Source organism: Aptenodytes patagonicus, chromosome 8 (genome assembly GCF_965638725.1).
Source record: "Aptenodytes patagonicus chromosome 8, bAptPat1.pri.cur, whole genome shotgun sequence".
Taxonomy (NCBI): Eukaryota; Metazoa; Chordata; class Aves; order Sphenisciformes; family Spheniscidae; genus Aptenodytes; species Aptenodytes patagonicus.
This window is the reverse complement of record NC_134956.1, coordinates 24213329-24226803: the sequence shown is the minus strand read 5'-3', so window position 1 is coordinate 24226803 and position 13475 is coordinate 24213329. Positions and strand designations below refer to the sequence as shown.

Here is a 13475-nt window from a genome sequence, read left to right as displayed (position 1 = left end):
CTTTCCCAAACTGCTGGCAGGAGCAAGCACGCTCCTCAGAGATTGCCAGCGAGATGCCAGAGAACCAACACGTCCCTCCTAGGAAGCCGAGGGCACCGGTGGGCTCTCACGATGTGCTCTCAAGAGACTAAAATAACAGGTTCAAATGCAGCAACTCTCTCACTTGCCCCCCCATAACCCTTCTTTCTTTTTTCCCTCGGTAAATATTAAATAAAGCTGTGATGATTGGCAAGCTTACAATAAAATAGGGAATTGAAGTTGGCAGCCCCAGATGCGGGAGGTGTGAGGTCAAATCTATTTCCTCCGAAGTGTGGGCTGAAGGTGAATAACTAATAGAAAGAAGCCCATAGGGCACAGCCCAAATCTTATGGGACTCCAGCTTTTGTAGCTTCATGCATACAGCCACCCTCAACATATTCAAAATTGGTCTTTTTGAAGTAGTTTTGGGAAAGGCCAGGGACGCTGACAGCTGGTGGTGTAATGCTGTCTCCATGGGAGTCAAAGGCAAAGCATCCGCCGAGCTGGATGGAAGCAGTGTCACACCCCTCGGCTTTTATTAATTTGTTATAAATAATATTAATTATGCTTGTAGCACAAAAAGCAATTATCAAAATATTTTGCTAAACATCTTATAAAAAAGACTGTTTACCAAAAAAACACTCAACTGTATTAAAGCCTTTACAAAAAGCTCTCTTAGAAATTAATAAATATGTTTGATTAGCACTTTCATGGATGCACAGATTCTGTATATGGAAGCATTATAGTGCATTTAATGATATGTAAAGGCAATTAATGTCACAAACGAAGACTAAGCTCTGACTCAGCCTAAATAATTGTCATTATCTATCATATAGCATGCCCAGAAAGCTTAACTCTGCAATGATATTTATGAACAATAAACTTGGCATTAACATACCAAAACAATTTGGGTATAATTCAGACTAAATAATAAATGGCAACAAAAAAAAATCACTCCCATTCTTCACGATTTTTTCCTAGCATAATCACATAAGCATTTTTCACAGTACGTTCATCACGATGAGAAGTGAAAAAATTTATTCTCTTGAGCGTGTGCTATAGATTGCACGCCAGAGACCGAGCGTGAGTACACGTGTCGGCAGCACCTCGGGGAGGTTAGGAGGTTACTCCCGTGACCTGGGTGGCTGAATCTCTTCCAGCTGAAGGACGGCTTTCCATGGAGGTGCAGAGCCCATGGTCACCTCTTACTCTACGTGCACTTACCTCAGGTAATCATCTCTCTGCTCTATACAGCCTGAGGTCTCTGTGCTAGAGCCAGCTTTAGCTTTACATGTTTTTTGCAGCACCTACTAACATAGGCTCATGGGGTTTTTGGGGGGGAAATCCCACCAGCTTTCCTTGTCCAAACTTAGTCCTTCTTACTCATGAAATGCGCCATCATTGACAGCTACCATTTATGTGACATAAAACTTGTAGTCTTTAATGCAAAGGGCCAGTTACATTTGCATCTGTTCAGTTCACAGGTATAATAACACACGACAGGGACCAAACCCAGCATCGTAATACCAGCGTGTAGTCAATGGGTAATAAGATGAGGATGTTATAAAAACAATGGTAACGCTTCACTGATGCTAAGTACATCCAGTTGTAAAATAAAGGAATCTGAATGGAGCTAAGGGCTCTTTTTTGTTTGTTTGTTTGTTTGAAAATGTGCTGTGTGGGTGTAATAGCATGGTGTAGCTCATGGAATTAAAAAAACAAAGATCAACAGTGCAATGCAACATCTTCACCTTGTATAAACTGTTAGAACAGTGCCTTGCTCAGTGACTCACTTCAGGGTTTTAATACATAGATATAGAGAGGTAGAGGTGATTCAAAAATTTACTATTGCATTTATATTATTAAATATAAAAATTAATCCATAAATATTTTACTACAACAAGCATGATTGTATATTGATTAGAAATTATGTTTATATAAGTATGTAACAGAAAGTCGTTATCCATATATGGAGATACATACATCTATAGAGAGAGCTATTAATGTACTTTATCACACAGTTAGGTACAATACAGACGTATGAGTACAGGTCCGACGTCTTTAATTCTACACTGTGGATGGAGAAGCCGGTCATACGCTGCACTTTCTGTTGTCCCGGTAGGGAACTGTAACCGTATGACCTTGCTCGCACCGGCTTCACCAGTGATCTGGCTGTGGAAGACACCAGTGAATGACACAAATCAAAGCGAGCATACTCCATGTAGTACTTTGATATAGGAAAATATTTTCAGGGTTTTCATGCCTCCTCGATTTACTTACTTTTCCAGGCAGTCATCAAACTAGAAAGCCATTCAGGATGGATAAATCATTTAAGACTGACTCTGTATTAACCTGAAGTAAACGAGTAGAGACCTTTGATGTTGAGTCTGTGCACATTCAGAGGAAATTCAGACCCGACTGCAGTCAGATGTATAAAACATCAGCCAGCTAACCTTTAACGAACAATGCACACCATGAACCAGAGGCTTGTGGTTGCTATACACACCTTGTGTGCATCTGTGTGAGAGCGTGTGTGTGCATGCCCACACACACCTATGAAAATAAAATAAGCAGGAAAATGAAAGGCTCAGGCTTTATTCTCTGTTGGACCTAATGCAACATGAGCTGGGAGAAGAAATTAAAACAACCAAACCCCACATCACTCCCTCCCAGCAGCACCACTTCCTCCTTCCACCTCATTCCCTCCTTCTCCAAAAAAAGTGAAAAACAAACAAACCGACAAACCATTTTTTTTGCCTGTTCAGAAAAAAAAAAATTGGGCCTTTGAGCAAGAATCACTGTTTGATGGTAACGTACTTATTTAGCCCAATGCCGGCTCTGTCATGTTTACGGACAGCGTAGAGAAAAAGGATAATGTTGCAGAGCCTCTGCTTTCATTATTTGTTGGACTGATAATTCGTTTCTTGTTAACAAAGCCTTTACTTGGTTAGAATTTCATCTTTTGGCTGCTGTAATTCATTATTATATCTATGAATATTAAAACAACAACGCGAAGGCCTTGCAAACATCTATCCAGCCCCCATGCTTGCACGCATAAAGAGTCAATCAAGGTCTGACATGGAGGTCTTCATCACTATGCACTGTGGCCCAGGTTGCAGCTGTCAAATTTTCTTTTGATGCTGATTAACTTCATCAGTATAATTGATCAAGTTGTCTAGAGAAAATGGGAGGCTAAATACTTTCCAAAGTAATCGTCACGTTGCACCCAAAATGCTGTTACTATGCCGAAGGCAGCACGCAGGTGCTGTGCTGCAACCGGAATGAGTTTCCTCTCACCTCTTGCCTAAACTTTTCCCTTCCCCCCCCCCAGCTCACTCAGCAGTTGCCTGGCAGATTGACTTTGATTAGTTGTTCATTTAGTTGCGTTCTGGTGTGCTGTTGAACATAATATCCTTCAAAGACAAAAAGAAGACTCAACAGCTGAAGGCAGCTTTGGAGACCCTCAAACAGAGGCAGGAGGGCTTTCTCTGCGTGACTGTAACTTGGCTTTTGGGTGTTGTTATAGAACCAGTGCGTAAAAAGGCACTTTTTTTTTTTTTTTTGCAATTAGTTGCCAGCTCCCCCAAGACCTTTTCCAGACCCACGGTTTGTGCACAAAGCCTGAAGTGCCTCTGCGTCAGGTTTTTGGATGTCCACCCCTGACAACGTCATGAAATAAACTTTAGTCACAAGGGGGAGGGGGAGGGAACAACTGAAAAAATATATTTATTGGAGTAAATAAAAAAAAGTTAACCAAAATCCTTTATTGATACATTCTTGGATAATATCACAGGATCGAGAGAATGGAAAGGAAGGGAGGAGTTTGCGGCAAAGATTGGTTTCACTAAATTGGCACATAAGCAGCAAGATTAACGAAATTACTTATTACAAACAGTATAAAACATACATGCTTTTTTTAAGTCCTTATCACACTGGTCAATCATGGTGGGGCATCAACAAAGAAAAAAACCTCAAGACATGTAAAAGCCATATTCTTTCCTCCAAATATCATAAGAATTATTGAAATTATTGCAAAATAGTCATATACCTTAAATAAAATAACAAAATAGAACACAAATACAAATATCAAACATAAATTATTAACATGTACCATAAAATACATTACTGGCATGCATTCCAAATATCAAGACCTCTACTAAAACTCAGCAAAAATCCTTTCTGCTTCCTCTGCAGCCCATCGGAGTTGTGAAGGGGGGGGGGACTAACTTCGCCAGCACAGTTTTTGGTCTTTAAATTCTTTTTTTGTTTGTTTAGTTAAAAAAAATAATGTATATGGATTGCAGTGATACAATAGTAATCATACAAGTCATGTACATAGGTCTTTTGAATCCTTAGTTGTCGGGGTTTTTTTTTAGATGTGCTAAGTCTGAGAGAATAGGGCCTCAATGAAACTGTGCATTCAAAAAACAAACAGTGAACTCGAAACAACATGGATGGCAATATGCAAAAATCCTCACAAACTGTACAGAAAGTTCAAAAACTTGCAGTCTGGAAGTACATAGAAAGACAGAATTAGCCCCTTAAAGTCCTTGTAGCTGAACGCAGCCCACCCCGGGGAGCCGGTCCTCCCGTGCTGCAGCCGGGCGCGCGGGCACGGCGGCTCCCGCGGCCGGAGCAGGTCGAAGGCCACAGCCGACGGCAGCGCCAGCGACGAACTAAGCCGAGAGCGATGAAGGATATTTCAGGGAGCAGCCGTTGGGAGCGCGGGGCTCCTCTCGCGCTTCCCCGCAGCATCGCCGTGCCCTCGCCCCCCCCGAGGCGGACACCCCACGGCTCGGGAGGAGGTCTGCGCCAGCGGTGGATGAAAATCCTCGCCCGTCCTCCGCCCCACGTGGCAAAACGGACTAGATAACCAGGTTGTTATAACTGACGTACTTCTTTTTTGCAGCAGGGCCTGAAAGAAAACCGGAGAATGGTCAGGAACCCCGCCAGCCGAGACCCCCTCGGGAAGGGCTGGCTGCTGGTCCGAGGGCTGCGGGTGCGGGCAGGGATGCGCCGGCGGCTCCTGCATCCCCGTGAGCACCTTCCCTCTGGGCAGCACCTGCTTACAGGCACAACTCCAGGCAGACGGCTATTAGATCAGCCGAAGCCGTGTCTCCAGCTCTAGCTATTACTATAAATAAAATTACCACTGATTGATTTTGTTATACTCTTGCAGTCTGTATGACTTCACTGCTGAGGCACCGTAACTAGATCCCATTAAGATTTCTTTTTTATAAAAAACGGTGACATTCTCTCCAACTTCTTGAATCTCCTGGGCTAAACTTGTTTTTTCTCATGAATAGTGATTCTTATTCAAGTTTTATGACTTCTGAGAATGTTTCGATGTGGGGATCAAAAGGTACCAGCTTTCCTAATTCCTAATTATGACCTTCAAATTAAATCTGTTTGCAGGCAGAAATAAAGAAAACCAGTCAGTAACTACTTTGTGAGCGATGTCAGTAAAAATTGCAAATATTTGCAGCTGAATACAAAGCAAAATACTCTGCAGTGCTTTGGCAACACCGACGGATTAGGGACATATCAACTGATAACATGTTCTCCATCAGGCACGTTAACAAAAACATTACTATTTATATGCAAATTCTGTAACTAGGTGTAACTACCTGTACTGGGCTTATGAGATTTTACATTGAACTGTGTTCCCGTGAATACAGAAAAGGCCTTTCCCCCCTTATTCATTTAAAAAAAAAAAAAAAGAAAAAGCCAGTGTATGAAGTGCGTATGCTCTTGCAGTAAAGATTAAAATCCAATATTCTAACTGAGTTATCACAAGACCAATTTAAGCTAATGGATGTTCTCAAAAGGTTAAAATTACCAAGCATTGATGTTATTATCAACTATTCTTATTCAGCATTTGGGTTTTTTTGAGTAACTTGGATTCAACAAAATACATTAAGTGAATCATAATCAACCATGCACAGAAAAACTGGCTATATAAACAAACCTGAGCCTCAATGCATCCCCCAATAAGATATACATCTGGAAGATAAGTAAGGGAAAGGGATAAGGCTGATTTTCTGGGATTGCTGAAAACCTTCAGCTCTTTTTGCCTCCGCCACTGCCCTGCCCAGGGCGGGAGAGGAGGTCTGCCAGCCCTCTGGAGCATCCCCCGCCTCGGATACCTAACGCACCTCCCTCTGCTACCCACAGCCAGTGCGTATTTTCCCTCGGCGTGTCCAACAGCCAGGACGCATTATTAATCAGAGACCACTATTAATTTTTCAGGTGGCCTGCTTTTCAGAAATACTTGCTTAAATAAGGACAGGCTCTCCACCAACAATTCAGAATATTTTGAGAGTATAATGCACGAGAGTGCAGTCAAATGTAAATATTTTTCATGGTGTTCAGTATCTTTTTTACTGACAAAGACAAAGAAACAATTTTACTCCTAGGTATTTTCAAGACTGTTATTTAAGAACCTCCTGTGTAACTCCAGCGCTTTGCAGTATTATTCTGAAAACCTAATTCAGCTGTTTCGCCATGTTCCATACAAGAGTCAGAGCTGTCTGTTCCATCAAGCACTGATCCTACAAAATGCCGATCTTCAGTTCCCATTAACTTCTCTTGGACACAGAGGTGTTCAGCACATGGCAGGGTAAAACTCATTATCCTTCAAGGCTAGACTGCAAATATTCAATAAACTGTGGTATGCTGTTAAATGCTGAAGAGAGGTAAAATGCATCTGGTAAAAAAAATATCATCATGAAACAGGTTGCAAAGTAATTACATGTATTATTTTGTGATATACTTCAGCTTTATCCATTACATGCTCCAATTTCAAATAGCAGCAGAGCTCCTATGACAGAGGAGGAGATTTTGATACTCTCCAGGGCTGGTTCATATCATGTCAACCCCTCCAAAGCTTACAGGGGTTTTACCCTAGCTTTCACAGCAAACCTGTTATCTTGCTTGATGAGTTTTCTCACAAATTCAACCACAGTAGCTCATTTCTTATTTTCAATATGACAATGAACCACCAGTGCCAAATGAATTCAGCCAAGAAATATTGTTGATAGCGTGTACTTCTGTAATCTCTCTGTGAAAAGATGGGCTCCACGCATCTGAGCCTGAGACAGTAAAGTTATCTTTGGCAACGCTCTGCTTCACAAGGATAACATAGTTTACAAAAGCATCATCCATAATTTAGATAAAATGATCAATAACAAATATTTTAGGAGAGGGAAAAACAATCTTCCCTGGTTCTAAAGGCTGTCAGGCCAGAGGAGATCATGTCTTTTGTTATGTAGCTGGTGCATTTCACAGCTCTGTTCCTGCACTAACCCCTGGAACCTGGAGCTCAGCTGATGTATAACTCCCAGAAGTGCTCCAGCCTTGATCTGAAGACTTCAGGAGAGAGACAGTCTACCTCGATAACGAATCTCTACTGAGTCTCAGCTCATCATTATCATTGGAATTAGTGCCAGGTATGGATTTGATTTTCCTCAAAGAAGTTAATTTACATGAAAATGGGGAATGCTAACGAAACATCAGCATTACCGGAATTCACCGTGCTTTAATCCAGGATACATGAGCATTCCCTGTTCCTTAAATAAGAGATACAGATCTCATACGCTCTGTTGCTGTTGGTGTTAATGGATGATGGCCTTCCAACAGTGAAGACAGATTGTCCTCTTGCAAATAACATATACATGTTAATTAATATACATATAATTATGTCAACCTCAGCTGGCCATTGACTTAAGACGTATTGGAGGCGAGCCAATAGCTGTGGTATGCAGAATCTGAAATGCTGGACTGTACCTCCTGTACAGAGATAGGCAGACCAACTGCATCCCCCTTTCCTGAGGTCAGCGCAAAGGAACGAGCAAACAAACCGTGGGATAAATGTGGGCTGCTAGCTATTTTTAAATACAGAATACCGCGCAGAAAGGAAGCATCCTGGATGTTGACTGCCTGCATACTGGCAAATAAACGTGCTCTTGAAGCATTTGCATTGTACAACTTCTTTGAAAAAAAGGGGACCTTTCTATTTAAAAAGAGGCTATGTATTGCTATTGGTGACAAGCACCCTTTTCCGCTAATTAGTGGTGAATAGCGACAATGTTAATAGGAGAAGAAATTAGTATGAGGAATACCTGAAGAATACAATTTCATATACACAGACAGGACCACTGTACTGGAAACAACCTCCAGGCTCAAGTCCGGCCATAGGTAACCACACCCTATGCACTTGTCAAGCAGAGCACAGCACATTCTTCAGCTCCCATTATCGTTTTGCCTTAACTTTGCTTGAAATGAAAATTGTTTTGTCCACGTTATGGTGGAACCCGGCCTAGGCTGTCACACTTCAAAAGGTTAGGTAGATCTGCTGCAGGGATGCACAGAGTGACGAAGTGTCATATCACATTCCTGCTAACACACGGTACTGGATAGAAGGAAGGTGCAACTATCACATCTCCGTTGTGCTGCTGACGCTCCTGTGTGTCTTCTGGTTTTACGAGCATTGTACTTGCTCTCAATTTGAAAGTAATGAGGAACTTCTTTGAAAAACCAAGAAGGCAGGAGCAATGCCTTCCAAGATGAGCTGAGACAGGACGGGCGTCTGATTTCCTGGCAGCTGGACTGACAGAGGCACAAAGGAGGCACCTCGGCCATCACAAACCCCAGACACTTCATAGCATGGCGTTAATTCTAAGGATGTGACTGTGTACAAGATACTGACAACCAACACTTCCACATGAGCTATGAGTTGTCCTCAGCTATGTACTGTACTTAATCCCATTCCCCATGAACGGATCCCACCCTCCTCCCTTGCGAGCGTCCATTTCAAGACGCCGGCACACAGCCTACAGCAGCACAGCCCAGCAGGAAGGATGCGCTCATGCTCATTGTAAGTCATGGAAATGAAGACAACCTGTATATCTGCACGTGGAAAATAAACAACAGTTCTTTAAAGCACAACAATTAATTAAAACCCTTTTCAGTTATTATCCGAACTGCCCGACAGGCAGTGGGGGACAGAGATAGACTACACCCATCCCCTGCCAGAAGTGAGTAACAGGATTTGAAATAACTGCATCTCTGTGCCAGCAACATATTAAAAACAAATACGCAGAAGGAAAAATCCTCTTTGGATATATAAGTTTCATCACTTGACTGGTTTTCATTATCTTGAGCACGGGCCACAAAGAATGAAGCTCCCACAGCATCCAAGAGCAAGGCAGATCTGTCAATACTTGCTCAGAGTGAGATTTAATCACTTTCGCTTCAATTTTATGCACATTTGTAACCTCTTCCATGCTTAAAGAGAAAAGATTTAGAGTGCAAAAGATGAATTTTATTACAGCCCACAGGCATCTTGAGCTATCAAATGTATGAAACATGATCTTTAGTATTTCCAGCACTGAGCAAGAACTGACATCGTGATGGCTACGAGTCTGGAACTTCTGCTCTGATTTCCTTTGCAGTCACTGTGGCAGATTATGCTTACCTCCTCTTTTCCATTTCCTTAATTCTTGCTTAGAAACCTGTATCATTCATGCCAGGCAAAGCAGGGGCTGATTATTAAATCCTGCTTCTAGTCCATCTAAAAGGGAAATGGGTGCATGTGGCTCCTCCTCTGGCTCTGTACCTGAAAGACAGAGCTATCCACATGCTCTGTTGCCTTTAAATTGGGGAATATATATGAGAAAGAGATGAAAGCAACAGTCCTAAATGATTCTACATGCTTGCCCAAAACCTGACAAATGGAATGAAGCTTGGAGAAAATAATATAATTTTAAATTTAGTATCTAAATGTAAATAGATTGTTATATCACATTTTCACATCTCTCCTGTTGTGCTCCCTACAGTAGTGTATTGGCAACTTATCTAGTATATAAATGCCTACAATTGTATAAAATTAAAAAAGATTTCATTTTATTGCATGTGTCGGTGGGTAGTTGCTTGTCTCTGAGCTGCAGCCTGAACTGCATGACTTTTATGCAGATTAGCGCACAGAACCTCATGTTTTAATAATAGAATATGAATATATTAAATTACAAATATAACATGAGTAAAACGTGTGTTCCTCCATAATTACTTTACAGCCTTCTCTTCTCATAAATTATATCATCTTTAGCTGTCATATTTCCTTGTCACTCTCAGTAAAGCAGCAACAATTAGCGCCTCAGCGCCGAGGACAACCATAAATAGCAGGAGCGTTCAGTCGCCCGAGAGGTTTGTCAGCAGATCACAAATGACAACAGGGAGGGAGAAGCTGCTAAAGAGATTGTTTCTGTTTCCTGATTACTAATTTATCTAGTACATAAGTGGCCTGATGGCAACCTGGTGACAAGTTCAGAGGGGACGGTCTATTGCTTCCTGCTGCAGGACACGCTGCCGCCCCGCGCCTGAGCACTGCCCTGGCAGGGGCGACAACTCAGTGCCACACGGCGTTGCAGCTCCCTGGCTCTCCAGCTCCTCACGGGGCACACGTCACCCCTCCACACGCTCCGGCTCCGTCGTGTTTGACACGCCAGCCAGAGGACACCGTCCTGCTCAGGTGATAAATGCTGTAGGAATGGTTTCTTTCTCTTTGTGTAGTTTTATCAAAACTGAGTCAACAAAAATACAGCAGTGAGTGTAATTTAACCTCCAAGATGAACAATACTCGTGTTGAAGCACTGACTGAGGAGTGAACAACCCAAACAAACTTATCTGATCATCCCTACATCACTTCTGATGGGCATGGCCCTCTAGATTCTCCACGTGGGGTAACTGGATTGATTGTCCTTACCAATTACTGAAGAACCCGGTGGAAGGAGAGCCGGAAAGAGCACGCTATACAGAACGCCATAACCAGAGGCAAGGGCTGCTTACGAAGAGTAAATACACTTTGGGAATTAATAGAAAAACAATTATGTAATAGAATTGTATAGATTTATACAGTCATCACTCATGACACACTGTGTATTATGGCATGTGTTACTAATATGCTGCTTGTAATCTCCATGAAATGCCAGAAAATCAAAACCAGAATGAAAGTGGGTGGTGTCAGTTATATTTTAAGTTTGTCTTTTCCTTACCTTTTCTTTTATATATGTTTCAAATTCCTTAATAAGGTTTCACCCCTCTGCTTTTCTCTTGTAAAGTACTTTTCTTTCTTATTTTTGTCCAGTATTGAGAGTGATGTCACCATGGCATCCTGATAGGCCTAAGGGCAATAACTATTTCCAGACGAACGCTATACCATGGCAAGGATCTTCTCTGACGGGGCGCCATCCAGAAGAAACTCAAGACACCCGGAAACGCCACCCTGTCACAATCTCTTTGTGAGAGATGCAAACGTTTGTCTTTATAAAAAATAACTTTTCTCTAATTTGGTTGAGTATCGTACATTGTTAATGCTACTGATTTCATATTCCCCCTTTTGCAATTGCCTCACCCCTCCCACCCTGCTCTGCCCCATCAGTAGTTTCACCTAACCAACACTTGGGAAATGTGGGTTCAGATTTTGTAGAAGGATGTTCTGCATGTTACAACAGCAGCAAAAACACGTGGAGTGAGAGAGAGAGGCCTGAGGCTGGTTAATTCTCTAGAAAAGCTGGAATCTGCGAACAGCATAATTAATTCATTAAACACCATCAAAGAGTGCTACAGCAGGATGGAGGGCGCGTGGGGGGAGATAACGGCATTAGGATGGTACAGCATGAGCTTGGGAACGCCTCTCCGGCAGAAAAAAAAACCCCAGGTTTCCATTTCAGTTTCACCAGCTCCAAAACCAAATGTGATTTTCAAGTGTGACGATTGGTACATTTTGTGTGAATTGGTATCCAAGGCACAAGACCCTAAATTGTCACTGCAAATAGGATCAAATTAAGCAGCCCCAGACATGGAACATAAAGCTGAGAAGGAACTAAAATGGCATAAAAAGAGAATGGGGGCCGCGTCGCTTAGCAACCACCACCTTTTTGGGTGGATTATGCGAGTCCGGACACATTTGCACCATTGACAGTCATTGCTTGTAATGTAAAGGAGCTTTTCCGTATCTCTGTGTGACAAGTTGAGTTAGATGCTGCGGTGGTGAGGACCACGAGACCGTGTCAGGCGAGCACCAGCCTGAGCGTGACCAGCATCCCGGTTATGGCAGGGATGACCTGCTCCAGCACAGATCTGCTCCAGAGCTGGGTTTGCAAGAGATCTGAGGTTTCTGATTCATTCTCCTAGAACTAGTGCAGCTCACAGGATTAGGTTATTCTCCTCTGGAGAAAAGTCACAAGAAAAGCTGAACGCTGTGGAAGGCTTAGTCATCCTCTTCATCCGTCACTGATTCTTTCTCCAACAGGTTTAGGTAACACCAAACCAAAATCTCCACGCGCATGGTTATTCCAAAACCTCAGTCTGGGCTTGCAGGGTCATTCCTGCAGGAACCGAATAAGGTTTGTGTATCTCTGTTCTCATCTATTGGTGGAGGAATTAAATTTAAAAGGTCATCAGCTCTTCACAGAGACTGTATTTACTTAATTTACTTTGCTAATGCATAGACACTTTCCTGGATGGAAGTGCCACCGCTGCCTGCAGGGCAGCCAAAGCCATCTTCCAGCCTGTTGGAGTGCCACCAATTCTCCAGGTTCCCCCACCGCTACGCTGCGACCTCTCTCCCATCACAGATACCTGTCAGAAGCCCTCTGCAAGTCTGAGGTATCACCACCTGTGATCAGGGCCAGCTCGATCAGTTTTGCAGGGGCACTAGGGCGTAAGGGAAGTTACACAATCCACAACTGCATTTTGGCCTTCAGTTCAATTAAAGTAACTGCTGGAGTTTAATTACGGCCATGCTTGTCTAAATTGTAGCTTTGTTCCAATGGCCTTTGGTAAAGCAGCCCACATCTGCCGTGTGTCTGTTCCATCCTTGCTCTGTCCCTGTGCACATGATGGCACAGAGATGGCACATCCTACCCTGTATGCTGGAGCTCTTATAGCAAAAAACTTCTCTTGGGGAGGAGGGAGGCATTCACAACTGTGTCGCTTCACTATGGAAAAAAAAAAGATCTGTTGCAAGAAGAAAAAATAATTTTAAAAGCTGCAACTTGCCCGCAGTGCAACTAAGCCAGACCTCACTTCCAGCAGCTCTCCCCCACCACAGCCCCTCCTTTCCTGCTGCTGATGGCCCGCTTCCTTGCATTCATCTACGATCCTTCTGTGGAGACAACTTTAAAATCTGCTTACATGCTGAACTAATGTTTTGCCTTCGCAGCTTGAGTCGACAGCCACGGACTCCAGCCCTGGGGAGAGGACGATGTTCTCCTCTGGCTCAGCTCTGATGGGCAGTCCCTGGAGGAGCTGCTCCGGTTTGGGGTTTTGCCTTTTTTAAGAACGCAGAGATTTTTTTTAGTGCTAACCTCTTCTTGAGTTTTATTCATTTAAACTGCAGTGCTGTAGGTTGCCAGGCGATTACCACCAAAATAATAAAATGCACCAGGTATTAGGAA

General features: G+C 42.8%; 1 protein-coding gene across 3 annotated transcripts in view; it reads right to left on the bottom strand.

The window, feature by feature from the left end:
• Nucleotides 1-3762: 3762 nt before the first annotated feature.
• GRM7 (glutamate metabotropic receptor 7) overlaps nt 3763-13475 on the bottom strand; it is a 317851-nt gene continuing 308138 nt past the window's right edge. For 2 of the 3 annotated variants that reach the window (XM_076346707.1, XM_076346709.1), the window contains one exon: nt 4868-4933. Coding sequence is in view for 1 of the 3 variants with exons in the window: in XM_076346708.1 (XP_076202823.1) it covers nt 4884-4933 (50 nt within the window). In the remaining 2 variants the exon portion in view is untranslated. Of the gene's footprint in view, nt 4934-13475 lie in introns of all 3 variants that reach the window. The other variant, XM_076346708.1, reaches the window with a different exon arrangement.